Source organism: Hippopotamus amphibius, chromosome 2 (assembly GCF_030028045.1).
Source record: "Hippopotamus amphibius kiboko isolate mHipAmp2 chromosome 2, mHipAmp2.hap2, whole genome shotgun sequence".
Taxonomy (NCBI): Eukaryota; Metazoa; Chordata; class Mammalia; order Artiodactyla; family Hippopotamidae; genus Hippopotamus; species Hippopotamus amphibius.
In genome coordinates this window covers 224996535-225020017 of record NC_080187.1, presented here as the reverse complement: position 1 = coordinate 225020017, position 23483 = coordinate 224996535, and the positions used below count along the sequence as shown (strand labels likewise).

The following is a 23483-nucleotide window of genomic DNA, read 5'->3' as shown; positions in this document are numbered from 1 at the left end:
TTATTCTCTTCTATACATAAATTAAATATTTATATTATATAATATCTCAGATACTAGCAATGCATTAATAGTATTTATGACTTTCAAGTACAGGCAGCTGATTATATCAAATGAAGAAAGGAGGAGTATTCTACTAGGTTTTTTCTTTTTTTTTAGCTTTTTATTGGAATATAATTGCTTTACACTCTTGTAAAAGCTTTTGAGGTACACCAAAGTGAATCAGCTGTATTTATACACATATCCCCAAATCCCCTCCCTCCCGCGACTCCCTCCCACTCTCCCTGTCCTGGCCTTCTAAGGCATCACCCATCATCAAGTTGATCTCCCTTTGCAATACAGCAACTTCCCACTAGCTATCTATTTTACAGTTGGTAGTGTATATATGTCTATACTACTCTCTCACTTTGTCCCAGCTTCCCCTCCGCCCCCCACTGCCCCAACCCTGTGTCCTCCAGTCCATTCTCTGCATCTACATCCTTATTCTTGCCCCGTCACTGGGTTCATCAGTACCATTTTTTTTTTTTAGATTCTGTATATATGAGTTAGCATACAGTATTTCTTTTTCTCTTTCTGACTTCACTTTGTATGACACACTCTAGGTTTATCCACCTCATTACATATAGCTCCATTTCATTCCTTTTATTGTCTGAGTAATATTCCATTGTATATATGTGCCAAATCTTCTTTATCTAATCATCTGTTGATGGGCATTTAGGTTGCTTCCATGTCCTGGCTATTGTAAATAGTGCTGTAATGAACATTATGGTACATGTTTCTTTTTGGATTATGGTTTTCTCTGGGTATATGCTCGGTAGTGGGATTACTGGATCATATGGTAGTTCTATTTTTAGTTTTTTAAGGAACCTCCAAACTGTTTTCCATAGTGGCTGTACCAACTTACAGTCCCACCAACAGTGCAGGAGAGTTCCCTTTTCTCTACCCCCTCTCCAACATTTATTGTTTCTAGATTTTTTGATGATGGCCATTCAGAATGGTGTGAGGTGATACCTCATTGTGGCTTTGACTTGCATTTTTCTAATGATTAGTGATGTTGAGCATCTTTTCATGTATTTGTTGGCCATCTGTATGTCTTCTTTGGAGAAATGTCTGTTTAGGTCTTCCACCCATTTGTGGATTGGGCTATTTGCTTTTTTGGTATTAAGCTGCATGAGCTGCTTGTATATTTTGGAGATTAATCCTTTGTCCATTGCTTCCTTGGCAAGTATTTTCTCCCATTCTTAGGGTGGCCTTCTTGTCTTGTTTATGGTTTCTTTCGCTGTGCAAAAGCTGTTATGTTTCATTAGGTCCCATTTATTCTTGATTTTATTTCCATGATTCTAGAAGGTGGGTTGAAAAGGATCTTGCTTTGATGTATGTCACAGAATGTTCTGCCTATGTTTTCCTCTGGGAGTTTTATAGTGTCTGGCCTTACATTTAGGTCTTTAATCCATTTTGAATTTATTTTTGTGTATGGTGTTAAGAAGTGTTCTAATTTCATTCTTTTACATGTAGCTGTCCAATTTTCCCAGCACCACTTATTGAAGAGGCTGTCTTTTTTCCATTGTATATTCTTGCCTCCTTTGTCAAAGATAAGGTGCCCACATGTGCTTGGATTTACCACTGGGTTCTCTATTTTGTTCCATTGATCTTCCTTTCCATTTTTGCGCTAGTACCATACTGTCTTGATCACTGTGGCCTTGTAGTATAGTATGAAGTCAGGAAGCCTAATTCTACCAACTCCATCTTTCCTTCTCAGGATTGCTTTGGCTATTCGGGGTCTTCTGCATTTCCATACACATCGTAAGATTTCTTATTCTAGTTCTGTGAAAAATTCCTTTGGTAATTTGGTAGGGATTGTGTTGAATCTGTAAATTGCTTTGGGTAGTACAGTCATTTTCACAATGTTGATTCTTCCAATGCAAGAACATGGTATTTCTCCATCTGTTTGTATTGCCTTTGATTTCTTTCATCAGTGTCTTATCGTTTTCTGCATACAGGTCTTTTGCCTCCTCAGGCAGGTTTATTCCTAGGTATTTTATTCTTTTTGTTGCAATGGTGAATGGGAGAGTTTCCTTAATTTCCCTTTCTGCTTTTTCATTGTTAGTATATAGGAATGCACGAGGTTTCTGTGCATTAATTTTGTATCTTGCTACTTTACTAAATTCATTGATTAGTGCTAGCAGTTTTCTGGTAGCGTCTTTAGGGTTTTCTATGTATAATATCATGTCATCTGCAAAGAGTGGCAATTTTACTTCTTCTTTTCCAATTTGGATTCCTTCTATTTCTTTTTCTTCTCTGATTGCTGTGGCTAAAACTTCCAAAACTATGTTGAATAATAATGGTGAGAGTGGACACCCTTGTCTTGTTCCTGTTCTTAGAGGGAATTCTTTCAGTTTTTCCCCATTGAGAATGATGTTGGCTTTTGGTTTCTTGTATACAGCTATTTTTATGTTGAGGTAATTTCCTTCTATGCCCATTTTTTTTTTATCATAAATGGATGTTGAATTTTGTCCAAAGCTTTTCCTGCATCTATTGAGATTATTATATGGATTTTATCCTTCAATTTGTTGATATGATGTATCACCTTGATTGATTTGCATATATTGAAGAATCCTTGCATCCCAGGGATAAACCCCTTTTTTTTTTTTATTTTATTTTATTTTTTGGGGGGGTACATCAGGTTCAATCATCTGTTTTTATACACATATCCCCATATTCCCTCCCTTCCTTTACTCCCCCCCCTCGAGTCCCCACCACCCTCCCTGCCCCAGTCCTCTAAGGCATCTTCCATCCTCAAGTTGGACTCCCTTTGTTATACAACAACTTCCCACTGACTATTTTACAATTGGTAGTATATATATGTCTGTGCTACTCTCTCGCTTCGTCTCAACTTCCCCTTCACCCCCCGCCCCCTCCCATACCTCCAGTTCTCCAGTCCATTCTCTGTATCTGCATCCTTATTCTTGTCACTGAGTTCATCAGTACCATTTTCAGATTCCGTATACGTGAGTTAGCATACAATATTTGTGGGATAAACCCCTTGATCATGGTGTATGATTTTTTTAATGACCTGTTGGATTCTGTTACCTAGCATTTTGTTGAGGATATTTGCATCTATATTCATCAGTGATATTGGCCTGTAATTTTCTTTTTTTGTGACATCTTTGCCTGGTTTTGGTATCAGGCTGATGGTGGCCTCGTAGAATGAGTTTGGGAGTGTTCCTCCTTCTGCAATATTTTGGAAGAGTTTGAGAAGGATAGGTGTTAGCTCTTCTCTAAATGTTTGATAGAATTCGCCTGTGAATCCATCTGGCCCTGGGCTTTTGTTTGTTGGGAGATTTTGAATCACAGTCTCAGTTTCAGTGCTTGTGATTGGTCTGTTCATATTTTCTATTTCTTCCTGGTTCAGTCTTGGAAGATAGTACTTTTATAAGTATTTATCCATTTCTTTAGGTTATCCAATTTATTGGCATATAGTTGCTTGCAGTAGTCTCTCATGATCTTTTGTATTTCTTTGGTGTCTGTTGTTACTTCTCCTTTTTCATTTCTAATTCTGTTGATTTGTGTCTTCTCCCTTTTTTTCCTTGATGAGTCTGGTTAAAGGTTTATCAATTTTGTTTATCTTCTCAAAGAACCAGATCTTAGTTTCATTGATCTTTGCTATTGTTTCCTTCATTTCTTTTTCATTTATTTCTGATCTGATCTTTATGATTTCTTTCCTTCTGCTCACTTTGGGGTTTCTTTGTTCTTCTTTCTCTAATCGTTTTATGTGTCAAAGTGGCAAAATTCAGGATAATCTGAGAAGAGAATCCGAAAGTGGCAGCTACGTTCGCTGATAGGTTCATGTGAGACACACATACATACAACCCCGTTTTTCAGTGTATGTGTCCAGGGGCCAAGACCCCTGATCAGCACAGTAAGTTCTTTTGTACATTACAGTGCACAGAACAACAGAGGAAAAGACACTTTCTTGGAGAGATTCATATCGCTCTGAAGGAGGCTGGAGCCCAGAGCCCCGGGGCCTTCATTAGCTCGATCCCTCCTCTTCTTTGGTTGTGGTGGCCTCAGCGACAGCTGCTTCCTTTAAAGGCTCCACTGGCTTCTCCTCCTCCTCCTCCTGGGGATAGAGGTCCGGGTACTTCTGCATGCACTCCTGCATGGCCCGGAACTGGTCTACACTGTCCAACCCCTTGACATCCTCTGCGTAGTAGTGTAAGCAGGGAAAGGCCTCCTTGAACTGTTCCCCCGCAAGGGCCGCTGGCCAACCCCCGCCAAGGCACGGGCGGTTCCAGTTGATGTCTCCGTTGGGCAGGATCAGTCCGTGCTCCTCGTACGCATCATTGCGGTCGTCAGCCACCAGCTCCGCGTTGCTTGGAGTGTCATGGTCTTCTTTGGTCACAAATATGATACCATCCTTCCCTTGCTGCCGGCAGCAGGCCATCGTGCAGCCCGGCTCTCCGAGCTCGCGGCGAGCATCACGCCGGGACCTCCCCGCGCGGGGAGGGCGGCTCGGAGGCCCGCCCTACTGAGTTTTAAATTGCATGTGTGATACACGGTTTTGGAAAATAAAGAACAACAAGGTATCCTTTTTCTCATTTACTTCCTAAAGTATTACCCAACACTTAGCAAGCTGTATCTCCGTGTGTGTGTGTGTGTGTGTGTGTGTGTGTACTGCAAATAATATTATTAGCAACTGTTCCAGGAGGTAGGAAATTGGCCGTGCCTCATCTTAGGCGTCCAGTTTTAAGAATTGTCATGTACAGTAACTGGGTACGTGGTAATAGAAACTGAAAATATTGGCAGATGTTTGAGGCATCAAGTTCATGTTGCCTAGATTTCTCTAAACTTTGGATGAATTATTCTCCACATAATTTCTAAAACTATTCATCACAAACAAGAGGCCAAATTTGATATTTCCAATTTTAATCTCATCTTCAGCCTCTGCTCTTGCTAGATGATACTTTGAGGATACTCAGTCTAGAGTCAAGGTGACATGTTTTAATAAGATCATTTTGGTCACTATGGCTTTTCTTTCGAGTATCTTAAAAAAATTTTTTTTTTCAATGCAAGTATTTAATTTTACATTTATGGCCATGCCTTGTACAAGATATATGCAATGTTTATCTGAGCTTCGTAAAGAAACAAAATGAAACATACTTTTAAGTATTTTCGGCATTCTTTTGCTCATAAAAAACTGTTGGTTTAACAAATAGCTATATTTTAGTATATATACATTAGGAATATAAAATTGTGTTCTGAAAACTCATTAATAAATATTAAAACTGCATCTCTGGGATACTAAAATTCCCTAGGTGTTATTTAGAAAACTTATAGCTTATTGGAACTAATTTTTTTTTAACTTTAGGAGCAATTTGATATATAGATATTTTTAGCTAATTGATCTTATAATGATTTGTATACCAAATTTAGTAGCGATATATTTCATATTATGAAATGACATTTAAAAAATGTTAAGTGCTCTTAAATGTGACTTTATAAAAATATCAATTTGCATATCCACACAGTAATCTTGTTGTAAATAAATGTGTAATATTGTGCTGTGTTATTGAATACTGTAAGTCATAATTGCTGTGGGAAATATAAGAATTGGGTAGTTAGTCCATAATTTTAATTTATAAAGTACTATATGTCTCATTACTTATTTACAAACCATTCTGTTGGCCCAAAAGCATTTTACCATGAAATACATTACCAAAATAATGAATATCTGGGGGACCTCAAGAACTTTAAACAGTAATATAAAACATTCATATGTGTGTTTAACTTGCTTTGATTTTATTTCCTTCTCCAGGCTTTTACAAGCATTTACAAAGTTTTCCCCACTGTTCACATTTTTAAAGTCATGCAACTTTGTATCAAAAAAATGGACAATGTTATATTTTTAAGGTAAAAGTACTAAGCAGTTGGTGAAATGTTGCTGAGAAACACAAGTTATATGCAGAAGTTAGGAAGAATGGACTGCCCTGGGTGCAAGCCTGGAAATCTAAATAATAATGCATAAGCCTAAAAGGTATTTCAGATCCAGATTTTGTAGTGTTTATAGCCTCAGTGAGAAGCTTATACTTTATTTAGCTTATAAGTCTTGAGTTAAAAACAGTTGTGTTTTTTGTGTATATGTGTGTGCTCATGTGTATGTGTGTATTTAGATGATAGTGGCTTCTTCAAAACATTTATTATAGCAACAGTATTGAGACGATAAGATCAGAGTGTGGGGAGGTTGTTAATAATGATTAAGCAACTAAGGAGATTACTGAAGGAGTTTAAATGTGTGGTGAAAAGTTTCTGAGCTGACACTGTGGAAAACACTATGGAGGTTCCTTAAAAAACTAAAAATAGAACTACCATATGATCCAGTCATCCCACTACTGGGCATATACCCAGAGAAAACCATAATCCAAAAAGAAACATGTACCATAATGTTCACTGCAGCACTATTTACAATAGCTAGGACATGGAAGCAACCTAAATGCCCATCAAGAGATGAAATGTATAGAAAATTTACAAAGATAGTAGAGTCCTGTATACCCTTCCCCCAACTTCATTGATAGTAACATCTTACATGACAATGATATATTTATCAAATCGAAGGAATAAATATTGTTACAATACTATTAACTAAACTTCTGTCTTTATTTAGATTTCATGTTTTCCCACTAATGTCCTTTATTCCAGGATCCAACGTAGGAAACCACATTGCATTTAGCCATAGTTTTCCCTAGGCAATTCCAATTTTTACTGTTTCCACGTCCGTTTTTTTTTTCCTTTGTCTTTTATGAACTTGTCATTTTGAATGCTATTGGTCAGGTGATTTGTAGCGTATCCCTCAATTTGGGCCAGAATTATGGATTTGAGGGACGCGTACCACAGAGATGAAGCAACCTCATCAAAGCATTATATCAAGGGTAAATAACACAAAACATAACTAATTATTGATGAGGTCAACCTTGGTCACTTGGTTAAGATGGTATCTGCCAGGTTTCTCCATATAAAGTTACCATTTTTCCCTTTCCTTAAGTTTTGCTTAGAATTGAGTCCAGCTCAAAATGAAGGAACGGGGAATTAAGCTCCCCTTTCTAATAGGGGTAGTATCTACATACATTGTTTGGAATTCTGTAAAATGGATAATCCTGTTTCCCACATTTATTAATTTGCCCAATCATTTATTTTTGTCAGCATGGGCTCACAGATATTTATTTTATATTTGGGCTTATAATTCAACAGTACCATTATTTTATTCCAGATTTGACCATTAGGAGCTCTAATTTTTGACACTTTTAAAAAGTGTATTTTAAAATTAAGCCACGTTGAAAAAACATACTTAGAAACCACATGGCTTTGGGAAGTAGCATAAGGTAAACATCCTTGTAAATATCACTGAGAACATAAAATAGAATGTTGTCAGCTACTCCAGAACTTCCTCCTTGACCCTGTCCCAATCACAGCTCCATTTTTTTCCCTCTGAACTTCCACAGCAATCCCTTCTCTGAATTTCTTTAATAGTTCTGTCACCAAAATCTGTATCACTAGGCACTACAGTTTAGTCTTTTTTTTTTTTCTTTTTTCCCTGCAGGGCATGTGGAATCTTAGTCCCCAGCCACAGATCAAACCCTTGCCCTGGAAGCGAGGAGTCCTAACCACTGGACCACCAGGGAAATGCCTGTAGTTTAGTCTTTCCCATGGTTTTCTATTTAACTTGGTATGTCCTTTAAAACTCTTTTTGTAGGCCCCTGTGAACTTTCCCTGTCATTTAATTTTACCTGTTAAAGAGCCCACGGCATTTACCTGTAGTTTCTCAAAATCGGGGCTTTGCTGATGCCATTCTCATGGTGTAGCTCTGCCTGCTTGTTGGTCCTCTGTGTTTCCAGTAAGTTTCCAGGCTTCTTAGATGCATATTCATCCCCTTTTGCAGCACTGTAAGCTGTCGTGCTTTTCTATCATTGGGCACATAATGTCTGGTTTCTCTCTTTTTTTGGTAATGTTACCAGTCTTCAATGTTCATTGCCCAGATCTAGTAACTCATTACGGCCTGAGAAATTTTGATATTCTAATCCTTTCATATTATTTTCATTTATTATCTGGGATAATTTTGTAAGGAAAGATTTAAATTGTGGTTGATTCCTTCATTTTCTTTACACAGTTTTCAAGAAAGTAAACTGGTTTTCTGTCATCCACAGAAGTTAACCTATTTGCGGGTTTTGAATATCAATATAAACGGAAAATTATAAATATATTTGATAGATATCAATCCATTGTACTTCATATACCAACTAAATTGCAAATTGTCCCATCTTTGACCATTAGGAGCCTCTTCAACTTGGCTTCTGAGTCCTATTAACGTAGCCCTGGTGGTCTTCCATAAATTATTTGAGATCTTGTTTGTCAGATCTTGTAAAATTCCTACCCCCTAATATACAATTCCTGCTCCAGGCCAGATATTAGCATTATCCCAAGAAGCCTTTGTTTCTTTTACAGGAAGTTATATTTTAAGACTGCAATCTGGGTGCTTGTAAAAATATATGCATGCATAAAAAATATATATATAAATAAAATACCTGTGAATTCATACTGATATTTCTAATTCAAATCCAAGGCTACATGTTTTTACCTAGCTTCTTCATCATGTTTGTACCTCCTTTATTCCATACCAAGAATTCTAATTCTTAAGGACACCGATTATGGTAGAATTAAAATAGCCCATAATTAATTATCTGCTTTATCTTACTTTACATTTCCACTTTTTTTTTTTTCTGTGGCGCACGGGCTTAGTTGCTCCGTGGCATGTGGGATCTTCCTGGAGCAGGGATCCAACCTATGTCCACTGCATTGGCAGGCGGATTCTTAACCACTGCGCCACCTAGGAAGCCCTGCTTTATCTTACTTTATATGTAAGATAATTTTATTTTAGTTTTGCTAACTAGATGCTACTTTTAAAATTTATTTTTAACATGGAGACTTGAGAAGATTCAAGACTCTATATGGTAACTGCTGCTACCATCCTTCTAGAATCTTCTTGTCAATTTTTAAAACGAATACAAATTTATAGTGAGATAATATTAGTGAGTAATTAAGACCTTGGAAACAGGGGTTGTCTTAGTGTTGAAGAGATGTTCTTCAACTATCACTTGCATGACCTTGTGGGAGTTTGCCTCCATCATGTCTCACTTTCCCCACCTATAAGGTGGGAATTATGTTGGTATCTAAATCAGAGTATGATTGTGAAGATTTAATTAGTTAATAAAGGTAAAGCTCATAGAATACTAAATAAAAGTGAGTGATGATGATGATGTGTATTGCACTAGGTCCCAGAGAGACTACAGAGAAAAAGACAGAGAAAAGGACAGATATGGCTTCTTTTTTCACATACTGGTCTAGCAGAGGAAAGAAATCATGCAATAGGAAATTACAATTTAGTTGTAGGCCAAGTCCTGTATATTACAGAGAAAGTACTTAATATTAAAGATGCACCAGATAAATGAGATGATTTTATTGAGCTTTTTGCAGTAGGGAGAGGGTTCATGATGGAGAAACAACTTAAAGCAAAGGAGGAGGGTGTGAGGTTGTACAGAGAGAGGCAAGTAAAGAGGAAATCATTGAAGAAGGGTGGTGGTAGGACTTATCTGGGAATATGGCAGGGTGTATTCTTTGCAAATAGACATTTCTCTGAATGTAAAGACTTAGGGAATTTTTCAACCATCTTTGCATTCTGTGGTTATAGAGTTCATGTAAATTTCAACATTGTCCATAATGTCACAATACCAAACGCAGTGATTGATTTAATCTAAATTTAGGAGTCAGGAAAAGCTCTTCACAGGACATGATGTGAAAATTTAAGGGTTAGTAGTAACTGACTAGATGAAGAATACGGAGGTGGAGGGAACTTTTTTAAAAAAATTCTGGAGGCTAGAGATCATGGAGAGTTGAACAAGCTGCAGGTGAGTATAGCTAGAGCGTGGTAGAGGTGGGAAAGATGAGGTTGATGATCCTGGAGAGAGAGGCATAAGTGAGAATGTTTAGGGATTTATTGGGCATTTTAAGGAAGATAAAATTTATCTGTAAGGCAATAGGTTGCTTCTCAAAAATTTAGGAAAATTAAATAATTAGATACGTGGTTCATATTCCCCACTCCCTGGGAAAAGCAGCCAACTTTTCTCTCTTCACAGAGCCAGCTGAATTTTTCCAGGGAAAATCCAATATTTAATCAGACTTTCAGGCATTACTAGGGTGTCTAGATTTCACATTTTGAGTTGACAGTTGAGATGGTTTTGTCTTATATGACTCTGCTCTCTACTTGCTATGAGATAGTGATATTGATTAAAAATGTTCCTCTGCCCATTTCAGCTAGTCATTTTCCCAAGCTCTTACAGAACAATGCTAATGGCTCCACATCCAGATACCTCAATGTCAGTGACTTCACTGTGATGAGGATCTACGAACATGTGTGGACCCTCTCCTGGTCCACCTAGGATGTGGATTTGCCCAATTTCCTCAGGATCTGGGATAAAAAAATCTAATCAGAGAGAAATCTAATGCAAACTCTTGGGTGGTATATGGTGGTGGAGTTTTTCTTGGACCCATATTTGGAGACATGTTGGTTACTGCCAACCAGAACACTTGGGTGGTTGTCTTGTGAATGAATGGCATACAAGCTCATTGCTCAGGTTCCTGGTCTTCCCAGTACCTCCAAGGGTGAACTCCCACATCTATTCTGTGTGGTATTTCCTTGATGGTGACATTGACCCATTTATGTCCCCAGATCTAGTTTATCTGGTGACTCTTAAGTCTTGCAGGTTACAGCCAACAGAACGAGTTGCAAAGTTATTTTCTGAAACCAAACAAATGTTGTCTGTCAGACCTGGCACCGGCTGAAGTGCATTGGACGTCGATGCTGGGACACCCTCTGGTTTTGCCATCAGTGACAGTGGAGAAGGTCTCTTCCTAAGAGTGGAACCCAGACTGGTTGCTCTGGAGCTTCTCAAAGCTGCATAAATAGGTAATGTGGGGAGGATCCAAACTGCATCTTACCCTTTGAAGACAGCATTCTTGCTGATGTGCAAGAATCTAGTCCTGTTGTGTAATAAATTCCATATTCACTATGAAGAAAGGAAGAAGGCGGAAGGGGGGAGGGAAGGAAGGAAGGAAGGGAGGAAGGGAGGAAGGATCATTCTGGTGGCAAGATGGGGAATGGATTGAATGCCTAAAATTAGAGACTTAGACCAGAGAGAAGGTTGTTGTACATTCGTATGAGAAATGATGAGAAACATAAAAGAGAAACAGGTTTCATGACTGATATAAGTTTAATTTTGAATTTTTTGGTTTTGAATGCCTTAGATATTCACATGACGAAAATCAGTAAGTAAGTAATTGAGTACATAGATATGAACCTAAGAAGAGAAATCTAGACTAGGTGTAGAGATTTCATCACTGTCAGTAAATGAAGGAAGGCTGTGTCTTCCTGCATTTTCACTCTTTTCCAAACACACGTGTACACACATGCACACACACTCACATCTACAACCTTCTCTAGCACTTCTCACCTACACACCTAATCAAGACTCATGGAAAAAAACCTCTTACAGCTTCTTTCTCACTTGGAATTCAAATCCAAAAGATGAATCATCAAAACTAGTATAACTTGTCTATTTGCAACAAGTACTCATTTAATATTGATGTTAATACAAAACAGCATAATCAGATGCACATGCCACGCTAACATGTTCTTAAAACTGTGTAAAAAAGAAAAAAAAGTTCTAGGATTTTATTTTCAGCTTTGCTTTTCTTAGCTGTCTTCTAGGTACTGAGATTTTTGGTTTGTTTACTTCTTATGTGACAGAGAATTTGATTTTAGTCTTATGTGCTTATAAATTCATTTTATCTTTTTCTTGTAGTTAAACTCCATAAACCCTAAAATAAGCTATTTCCATTATAAAACAAAATATAGATTTAGTTTTAAATGGTACTCCAGGACTCTGGGAGGAAATTCCTGGAGTAAATGAACCAGAGTTGACAGAAAGGCACACCAGATGATAGATAGCAAGAAAAGGATGGAAAAGGGAGAAGGGAAGGTGGGGAAAAAATAAAACGAAAAGCATTAAGACATTTTTGTTTCTGCTCCTCAACGTGTACTGCTATCACAAAAGAAAAGATGGGGTTTGTTGGCAAAAAAGGAACAGACTGTGGATATGAGCTTATCTTCCTCAAAAACGAAAGAAGAAAATGATGATTTCCAATAGGTAGAGCTGAATAGTGAGCTGGTAGCATTTAAGGACGATAAAGGTTAAGTGAAGGAGAGAATAAGAATATGTGGGTCTGAACTGTGAGCAGAGAGTCGAAAGGAGACATTCCTTCATGTAACTCCCATCTAAGTCAAGAAATAGAACACTGCCAGAACGCTTAGATACCCACCACGTGCCTCTCCTCAGTTGCAATGCCCTCATTTGCCCCTGGAATTGTTATTCTGAATGTTATAATGTCCTTGCCTGTCTTTGTAGTTTTAATATCTTTGCATACGTCTCTAGAAAATATGGTTTAGTTTTGTCTCTTTTTTGTATATATATTTTTTTATAAATTGAAACACACTATATTTATTTTCAGTGCCTTGCTTCCTTAACATTCACATTACATTTGAGAGTCATCCAGGTTATTTGAATATAACTATGGTTTGTTCCTTTCCACTGCTGTTTGTCTGCAGTTGAAGACATTGGGCTGTTTACTGGATTCACGTTTCATAAAGTATTCTGTATATATTTTTATGCGTAGGCTCTAAAAATACTTAAAAAAATCTCAGCAATTCCAAAACATCAAGGGAGGCAGCAAGTACTGTATCCTTTTGATTCAGATAAGAACAAAATGAGAAAGATACTCTAAGCAGTGTTATTAACACCTTACAAGTTGCCCAGAGCATTAACTGTAACAGCTACAAATCAATATTCCTCTAACCTCATCACTGCTGGTGTTTGAAAAGTCCTAATAAATAGCTCTTCTTCCCCAATCTTAAATGTGGAAGCAATTGAGAAGCAGTATGGGAGCTCAAAATATATTTTCATGACTAGAAAGCTGATCCTGAAGAAACTGGCTTCCAGATGCACGGAAACAAGAAACTTCTTAGTACCGAACCCCAGAATTAAAAAAAAACGACCCAGCCTGACAACAGCAGTGCCGTAGACCATGGGCTTCTCACGCAGGGACTTGTCTTTGTGAAACATTTGGTATGAAGGACAACTGAATGTCTGACTTTTGAGGGACATAGACTACAAAGGGGATGAGAAGAAGAGACTGGGCTTCCTTTCTTTAATTGTTCATCTACTTCACTAATAGAATGCATTCTCCTCCACTCCCCTACCCCACCCACCTTCGTCTATCTCCTACGACCCCCTCGGCAGGGTGAGGAGAGAGGTAAAGAAAGGCCAGATATGTTCCATCGATTGATGTTCCCTACGCAGAAACATAGAACAGGGGAAAGGAAGTTTCTCCTCCTCAAACCTCTCTAGGAAGACTAGAGCCCCTTGGATTATTGTGAAACAAATCTAAGAGGAGTCGCTGAGGAATAATTCACATCTGCTTTTCTAATTCTCTTCGTTACCTCAGAGAATCCATATTTTTATTCCCTCTCCAGGAGATTTTTTGGTCTCTCAGGTGAATAAACAGTAGACACTTAGCTGAGTTAGCCCAGTGATGCCTCAGACACCCTCGGACATGCCTGCACACTGCAGTGCACACACCTTCGCCTCGAGCTGGGTGCTCTGACAGGAGAATTTATAGAGCAAACTCACCTTCCTATCATTTTGGTTCATGCTTTTCATTCAATTTGATATATCTTCTCATAAGTTAAAGATTTCTGAATCCTACCTGTCCTTCCATAGGAATCACACAACTTCCTCTAAGATTTTTTTTAATGACACAATGGAAGATCTGAGAAAATGACAACTCGGGGTCATCTAGTTCAAACACATTTCTGACATTTAAAGCTTCCTTATGACGATATGACCACATAGTTATCCTGTTTCATTTCAAAATAATTTCCCTCTACCTGAAGAAGTCTGTTCATCTTTTGGATGGTTTTAGAAAGTATATTTCTCATTTTGAGTTAAAGTCTGTGCTGAGAGCTGAAGGCTTGTGTCCTCCCAAAAGTCATCTGCTGAAATCCTGATGCCCAACATGATGGTATTAGGGTGTGAGGTTTGGGGGAGGTGTTTAGGTCACGAAGGTGGAGCCTTTATGAAGGGGATTACTGTTCTTATCAAAGAAACCCCACAGAGCTCCCTTCCACCGTGAGAGGATACAGCAAGACGTCTGTGACCTGGAAGAGGGCCATCACCCAACCACGCCGGTACCCTGACCTTCCAGCGCTGTGAGAAGTAAATTACTGTCGTTTATAAACTACCCAGTCTGTGGTATTTCATTATAGCAGCCTGAATGCACTAAGACAGTATGACTTCCTATAATTTGCATGTATTGGTTCTAATTGTCTTTGCAATAAACAGAACAAGTGTACTGCAACTTCCAGATGACATTTCCTCAAACGTTTAAATGTAGGTACCATAGCTCCTTTTACGAATTAAATATTCTTAGTTCTTTTCATTTTTGCCTCATTTGATTTCTTTTTATTTCTATAACAATTCTAATTTCTTTTAGCTGAATATGCTACTCTTTATAACTGACTGTGATTCCTAGGACTAAGGTGTAAACACTCTGTCTGTGAGTTGACAAGTGCAATGTAATTCTTTTGAACTTCCATAAATTCCTCCTGTACCTGTTATGATGCTTACAAAGGTCTGAATTATCTCTCCTTTCTATTTCATAAACGTCTTAATATAAAATCCAGGTCCTTTTTAACTTTGTGTCGCCTAAAGCATCAGTGCGTTTAGCAAAACTGATGCTCAATAAATATCAGAAAACAAGTGTGATAGATTGTATAACATTCCCTAAAGATGTCCACATCCTGCTCTTTGGAACTCATGAAATGTTACCTTACTTTGCAAAAGGGACTTTTTAGGTGTGAGTAAATAAGTATCTCAAAATTGGGAGATTATTCTGGATCAACTGGGCATATAATGACAAAAGAGAGAAGGCAGTATGAAAATAGAAGCAGAGGCCAAAATTCCTCAGGGCCACAATTCAAAAAGTGCAGGCAGCCTCTCGAAACTAGAAAAGCTAAGGAAATGGTTTCTCCCTTGAAGAAACACGGCTCTGCGACCCCATTTCAGACTTCGGACTTCCAGAACTATAAAATTATCAATCTGTGTTGGTTTAAGCTACTACATTTGTGGTAATTTGTTAAAATAGCAATGGGAACCTAAAACGGAATGGAATGGTAAGTTACTTAAATCTACCAAGGTGAATATTGTTCCAAAATAATATTTTTAGAAAGCAAATAGTTCTCCTGTGGGTTAATAATATACACATTAATTAAGACAACCTTTGGAATACACACAGGTTATTTGTGTATGTAATTTTGTTTCTGTAACATTTAACTGGAAACCAAGATTTTAAAATAGGAAAGATTATCTCAATGTCCCCTTAGGTGTATTTTCTTTCTTTCTTTCTTTCTTTTTTTTTAGAGGACCATTTTACCAGGAATATTTTCATTATGTGGTAAGAAATATAAAGAGTAGTGCTGACACTCTAGGGTCCATCATTCCAATCTGTTAATTGAAAGACAACTGCAACCAAACTGAAACTAAAATCCCCAAGATTTTATCTTTAAAATGACTACAATCACAGATTATTATAATTCTAGCAATCTTTTCACTAATTACTTTCCCTGGAGAGACAGACAGAAAGTGGGGTGTGATGTTCTCAACACTCATCAAGTTGCTCTTGGAGTAATAATTTCTCATTTGTAGTCTGAGTGCTTCATTCAGTGCACCATTTGTCAAATCTGACATAAGGGTATGAAATCTAAACAGCTTTCCGAAAGGAGCTGAAAGGCGAGGGGAAACTTCATTCGCCAACAGTCTGTTATGGAGCCAAAGTCTATAAAATTCCTTTAATTTGCTTGAATTACAATGGAAAATCGATTAGGATTTTATTTTCTAATTTATAGTTTGCATTTTTTGCCATATGTTATTTAACCAGTTCCTTACTCTATGAGACAATATTCACAGAAGATTTTTATAGTAATACAAGGAATCAATTTCAAAGTATGTAATATGCAAACAGTGAAAGGTAAGAATTTACCAGTGATTATCAATGTGTGTGTTTGTGCCTGGTTGTGCTTTAACTTGGCAATCAGTTCTATGCTTTCATCCTACATTAAGCGGAAAGGGAAAATGAAGAAATTCTCTGGATAATACACAATTTGTCAAAGTTTCAACTGCTCGAATATAATCTACAAAATTGCACTGATGATTTGTAAGTCAAAACACATTCTCAATTCTTAAAAGATTTCTGTGGCCTGAATTATACTTTGTGACTTAAATGGATCAAGTTCACATGAGAAATATTTGTACAAATATTACAGTGGAGTAATAAAGACCGGACCTATGCAATGGACCATGTGATCACATCCAAATAATAAGTGAGGCAAATTTTAGACAAGTAAAGAATAGCATTTAATTTAATTTGAAATGTTCAGATATCTAAAATTACCAAGAGCTTCAGAGTCAAAGAGATGTGGATTTGACCGTTTTCTAATTGTGTGAGTCTGGGCAAATGATTTAGCCTCCTGGCTATCATTTAATCATTTGTAGTTTACAGAGTAACAGCAACTACTTCATCTTGTATGATGTCTAGATAAAACACAGACATAAAAGCAGGCCTTTCATCTATGTCGTTCATCTCTCTACCCACAGTGCCTAGCACAGTGCAAATAGTAATCTGTATTTTAATAGTGTTGAATAAATGAATGACTACCATATAGATCACTCAATAAACGTAGATGGGATTTTTAGGTATATAAATTCACTTCTCTACTTCATTAAGTTTTATTCTGCATTCAGATATATCAGCTATCAGACAAAAGCCCTTAAATCACCATGGTGTTTGCTCCTATTTCCTGTATTGCTTTCCAGGTGATTATAAGGATGTGTATAGGCTAATATAGATTAATTAAAGTAACACTGAGTGCTGCAATCTGTTAGCCCTGAAGTCTCAGAGATGTAACACAATAAAAACTCAATTTGTTCTCTTGTAAAATCTAATCAGAGTGTGTGTGGGGAGGTATTGGGGGGATTCTGGGGGGAGTCTGGGTGGTGGTGGAAGAAAGTTGTCCTTCACAGTCATCAAGGACCCAGGTTCCTTCTCCCTTGTGAGCCAGCCCTTTCCTACACCCTCAGTCTTCTCCATTTGCCTAGTTGTTGGAGCAGTGATATATATCAGTTTCATCTATTTTCCATGTTCATAATTTCGTTTATGTTGACCCCAAACTCCGAGAGAAGATAGGAAAAGGAGCATGCCTCTGTACCAGAAGGAAGAGGGGCCAGGTTAGGTGAGCAACTTGAACGACCAGCTGTTCTCTATCGCAGTCTGCCCTTGCGATCACTGATTATCTTTTCATTTCTCCTCCCACACATACTGACACAAAACTGACTTCTTCCCCAAGAAAAACAGCCCAAGGCCCCATCCAGTCACTGTATCAAGCAAAAAGTGCAGGATCTGTCTCTGGAAGATACGCTGTTCTCTGTATCTGGCCATGAGATCTGGATGTACTTCTTTAAGGTCTAATGTCTTATTAACTAAAAGATATAGTGTTTCTCTCCCCAATACTCGATATGGAATGGCGGAACAGAAGCGGGAAAACTGAAATAAAAACTTGCACTTGTAAAGGAGATGAAGTGGGAAAAGCAAAATAGTCACTGTTCCCTATCAAATCTGATATTCTGCTGGGCAGGCATTTGACAGGTCCCTGTCCCTGGGACTAGTGCATGTTGCTTGATTATATTCCAAATCTATCTCCACGAGGATCTTCCTGGTCCATTGTCTTCCATGGACATATGAGAAGTCAGTATTGGGGAACATACCTTCCTGATAGTATCCCAGGATTCACAGCTGGTTTCCTATGTAGACGATTTTGGGGGATTGAGAGTTATATTGAATTTCAAAAAATTCAAGATATTTATCTGGGTTTGTGTGTTATGGTCTGTATGTTTGTGTTACCCCACATTCACGTGTTGAAATCTTAATGCCCTCTGTGACGGTATTAGGAGGTAGAGTCTTTGGAAAGTTCTTAAGTCATGAGGGTAGAGTCCTAATGTTGAGATTAGTGCTCTTGTGAAAGAAATCCCAAAGGATGCCCTGGTGCCTTTTGCTATGTGGGGATACAGTAAGAAGTCTACAACCTGGGATAGGGCCCTCGCTCTGATCCCAGACTTCCAGCCTCCAGAGTCATGAGAAATACATTTCTGTTGTTTATAAGCTACCCATTCTGTGGTCTTTGGTTGTAGCAGCCTGAATGGGTTAAGACAGATAATTGGTACTGAGAAGTGGGAGTGCTGTCCTAACAAATACCTGTCCCCGTGTGTCTGGAAGGTGGGATACCCCACCCAAGTCAGTTTTAAGGTTTTGGACTTGCTTGGGACCTGCTACTCCTTTCTGCTTTCGTATTTCTCCCCTCTGGAATGGCAGTGTTTACCCTATACATTGTATTTTGGAAGCACATAACATGTTGGATTTCACAGATTCACAGCTGGAGAGCAATCTGCCTCAGGATGAATCATCTACCCATATTTGATTTAGGTGATATTTAGATGAAACTCTGGACTAAGACTTTTAAGTTGGTGGTGGAATGAGTTAAGACTTTTGGGGTTGTTGGGGTGGAATGAATGTATTCTGCATATGAGAAGGACATGAATTTTGAGGGCCCAAGGGCAGAATGTTATGGGCTAAATGGTTATGTCTCTCTAAACTTAATATGTTGAAATCCTAATACCTAATGTGATGATACTAGGAAGTAGAGCCTTTGGGAGGTGCTTAGGTCATAAGCTTGGAGTCCTCTTGAATGGGATTAGTTCTCTTATAAAAGAGACCCTGCAATAAAGAAGATGTGGTGTGTGTGTGTATATATATATACACACACACAATGGAATATTACTCAGCCATAAAAAGAATGAAATAATGCCATTTGCAGCTACATGGATGGACCTAGAGATTATTATACTAAGCAAAGTCAGAAAAAGAAAGACAAATACCATATGATACCACCTATATGTGGAATCTAAAATAAGACAAAAATGAACTTATCTATGAAACAGAAACAGACTCACAGACATAGAGAACAGACTTGTGGTTGCCAAAGGGAAGGGAGCGCAGGGGAGGGATGGATTGGGAGTTTGGGATTAGCAGATGCAAACTATTATATATGATAGATAAACAAGGGCCTATTGAATAGCACAGAGAACTATATTCAATATCCTGTAATAAACCACAGTGGAAAATAAAAAACGATAAAATATAATAGTTTATTTGGGAAAAAAAAAGACCTCACAGCGCTCTCTGGCCCCTTCCGCCATGTTATAATACAAGAATTCTGTGACTCAGAAGAAGGTCCCTCACTCAACAAAATGCTGGCACCCTGGTCTTAGAATTCCAGTCTCCAGAACTATGAAAAATACATTTCTATCATTTATAAACTACCTAGTCTGTGATATTTTTATACCCACTTTTTCCTTGACATAATTGTCTTTGCTTTATTTCTTTGATTCCTTACTTAGACATCTTCTCTCTACACTTAATGGGTTAATTTGAGGTCATCTGGAATAGCACTTGAGGGGAATGTAATACCACTAAGCTGATTTTTGCTTTATTGCAGAATCTCTTTGTTCATTGTAAAGTCTTACTGTGACATTGTGGCTTAAACCTTTGTTCGTCTTATATTTTTACTACTTAGGTTCCAAGTGGTGGTTGGCTTCTCCAAGCCTGCGAAGCCCATGTTCTCTCAACTCTTACTAATATCTTTGTTCTCTGAAAAGCAGGCAATTTTTACCTAAGCTTATCCCTTTGATGAAATCTATTGCTAAAAATGGAAAGTAAAAGACACACATAATACTCCTTGAGTATTTCCAACCACTGTCCCTAGAGCTACAGGGTCAGTATGCTAGGTTGAGCCAACTAAGTGTTTGGCACTGCCTAACAGGAGTCTCCCTCTTTACAATTTATAGCAGCTTCTTTACTTTCTTTTTTTTAAAAATAAATTTATTTATTTAATTTTTGACTGTGTGGGTCTTCATTTCTGTGCGCGGCCTTTCTGTAATTGTGGAGAGTGGGGACTACTCTTCAATGTGGTGCATGGGCTTCTAAGTGCAGTGGCTTTTCTTGTTGCACAGCACGGGCTCTAGGCACGTGGGCTTCAGTAGTTGTGGCACATGGGCTCAGTAGTTGTGGCACACGGGCTTAGTTGTTCCGCAGCATGTGGGGTCTTCCCGGACCAGGGATCGGACCCATGTCTCCTGTATTGGTGGGCGGGTTCTTAACCACTGTGCCACCTGGGAAGTCCTATAGCAGTTTCTTTACAGCTTGAATTTATACATTTGTATTAGTCAAGATAGTCCAAGACAACTCCAAAATCTCAGTGACTTAACCCAACAGAATTTTATTTCTTGATCATATGAAGTCTAACCAGTAGGAAGGGGTGTGAGCAGTGCTCCACTCAGAACCTTTGACTCCTTTCCTACTTTGAGGCTGCCCCCCTCTATATTTTTGGCATTCTTTAGAGCCAGCAAAATAAGTGTGGGAGGAGAAAGAAGGGAGGTAATCATGAGTCAACCTGGAAATACACTACCTGCTCCCACGTTCCAATGTTAAAAGACCACCTAGATACAACTAACTGCAAAGTAAGCTGTGCTATTTTTCTAGATGTGTGCTCAAAAGAAAATAGAAACAAGATTGATAAACAATTAGCTATTCTCTGCTGCCACAGGGTGTATGTAACATGCATTTTTTTACTACTTAAGCTATTTAAAGTCTGACAAGATGGGGCACTGTGCTAAGTTGTGACCATAGGCCTCTCAGTCTAAACAATTTTTCTAAGTCTGTAGAATGAAAAGACAGCCGTTATGAGAGTAAAGAAACACTGCTAAGTGATAGAATTTCGATTCTAAATCCTAACCAGCAAATGGAATAGAAAAAAATTAGCATATTCTTACCTCGTTTTAAATTTTACTATGAAATAATTTATCACTGTTATTCTAGTAATTAAATGAATACCACTCGATAAAAGTAAAGGAGAAGAAAAGTATACACTTCTGTACTGCTGGCTTAATTTGTGTTAAATTGATCCAGGCACTTCTTTATGAAACATTTGGTATGTTGGCTAATTTTGGCAAGGAAGAATACCTTGGCATCAATGACACTAGCATTTCCAGCGTCAAATAGAAAGTGTGCCTGTCACCAAGTAAATCAATTCATTCTGCAACATCACAATGTGGTTATCCAGTTCCAATTCATGCTGAAAGCTCTTTAATATCATTTCTATTGAAATTCAGGCAATTGACAGTGTCTTCAAGATTTTCTTCTTTGAATGACATGTACTTTGGTGAGATCAAATCTTAAAATTTCTTAAGCCCCAGTGCATAAGTTCTACAATGTGGGAGTCAAACAACTGATTTCATATACTAGTTCGAGTATCTGAAAGGATAATCCTGTTTCTGAAATAAAGATTTAAGACATCTTTACTCTCAGCCTCTTTGGTGGGGCTAATGGCAAACTCTGGAAGGGCTTAAGTCAATGAGCACTTCCCAGAACCCCTGCCACCAGTATCCCTGTCCTCAGTGAGTCACAGCTGCCCCCCACCTCTACAGGCAACCCTCCAACACCAGCAGGATGGGCAGACTACATAACATTTATTGGCCCCAGTTGACCCATTTGCAAGGGACTCCTTTATTTTAGTTTTTGGAATCACACACTTCTTGGCATTTTTGGCATGTTCCACAGAAAGAAATACTGCTGATACTGCTTGATACTGCTGTCTGGCCTCTTGTGGAGAAAGCTATCTAGGAGGTTCCTGTGTGCTTCCTGATGGGAGGGACTGATGAAATTTAGGTGTCCTCCTCAGATATAAAGGGGCCTGGAGGTCCGTGGATGCTGTGCTCGGTCAGCGGATCCTCAGTGTCAGGACCTGGGTCTGTGGGATGTTCTTGTCCTTTCCTTCGTGCTTGTAAAAGGACTGCTCCAACTTCTAGCATCGCAGCTACACTCAGGGCTGGAGGAAGGGGTGGCTCTGGGTCTGTTCCCTTTTATCTGGGAAGCAAACTTTCCCACACGCCTGCAGCGCACTTTAGTGTACGTGCCATTGGCCATTTCCAGCTGTCATCAGCTTTCCCAGCCACCAATAAGGAAGATGCTTCCAATGTGCAGTCAGGGCTGAGAACTACTGATCTTGTTTAACCCTCATTGATGAGAAAACTCAGAGCTGGAAGGTGAATTGCTCAAGGTCATACAGTAAGTTCAGACTGAATATTCGTTTAATCCAATACTTGGACATTAGTCTGAGGCTTGCACAGTCTTCTATAAACACCTCTATCACCAGGACAAGCAACCCCAAAAGCTTGGACAACCATGAGGAAACAAAGAAACCCCATGCAGGCAAAGGAGCAGGAAAAAAACCCACAAGACCAAATAAATGAGGAGGAAATAGGAAAAATGCCTGAAAAAAGACATCTTTACTCGTATTGATGACCACTTTTGGAAGCAAGTGAGATGGTATTAGGTGTGAAGAAAAAAAGGAGGAAGATTTCATATTTTCAAAACAAAAATGTCAAATCTCCAATATGTCTGACAAAAATTTAGATTTCTTTTATTCAATTACAAAAGCTGTTTCCTGCTTTCACTTATTAAGGAGCAAGTGGCAGCATACTTTTTCTCTCACTGCCAACAACTGTGAAAGTAAAGAAACATGATAAAACAGTTTTCATACACTTGACAACAGTCAGTGTACAACTATGATCCATGAGAGAAGGGAACACATAAGAGAAACCCTACAAATACTACCAACCTTTCTACAGAGGTGAAATATCTTGTTCTGATAGGGAGGGAGAATCCAAAGAGCCTGAAAGTCTTGACAAGGTGAAGAGACATATCAGAGTTTAGGGAGGCAAAGGAAGCCAGAATCTGCAAAGCAGAGTATCAGAGGCAAGGGGACTATACTGAGAAAAAGCTTCAGAAATTTGCAAGGGATCCCTTTTGAGTCTTCCATTAAATACTAATCTGCACATAAGTAGGGGAAAACTCCATGATGCCAAGAAAATAACAATTGCCAGGGAGCTATAAATTAAACGATTATCTGAGCTTACAGCCTAGGAGCTGTTCAGATATTCGCCAGAGAGAGAGATTCTGAATACTTGGGGCAATCAGTAAAAACCCAAGAATATCATGCTTTAGGAGAATGCATGAATTGGACCTAAAATAATGGTGATTTTGACCCATCCAAACAAGCTTATCTGCAAGTTTTAACTATCTGAAAAACAAAGTTCAACACTCTTTAAAAGAAACAGATAACATGACCCATAGCCAACCAATCAAAATAGACATAG

The 23483-nt window shown here is 38.3% G+C and overlaps 1 protein-coding gene across 1 annotated transcript; it reads right to left on the bottom strand.

Moving 5' to 3' along the window:
- Positions 1-4027: 4027 nt before the first annotated feature.
- Positions 4028-4456, bottom strand: LOC130846661 (mitochondrial intermembrane space import and assembly protein 40-like). The gene has a single exon (XM_057725038.1). The coding sequence runs from the start codon at positions 4439-4441 to the stop codon at positions 4028-4030; it is 414 nt and encodes a 137-aa protein (XP_057581021.1). The 5' UTR covers positions 4442-4456.
- Positions 4457-23483: the final 19027 nt, after the last annotated feature.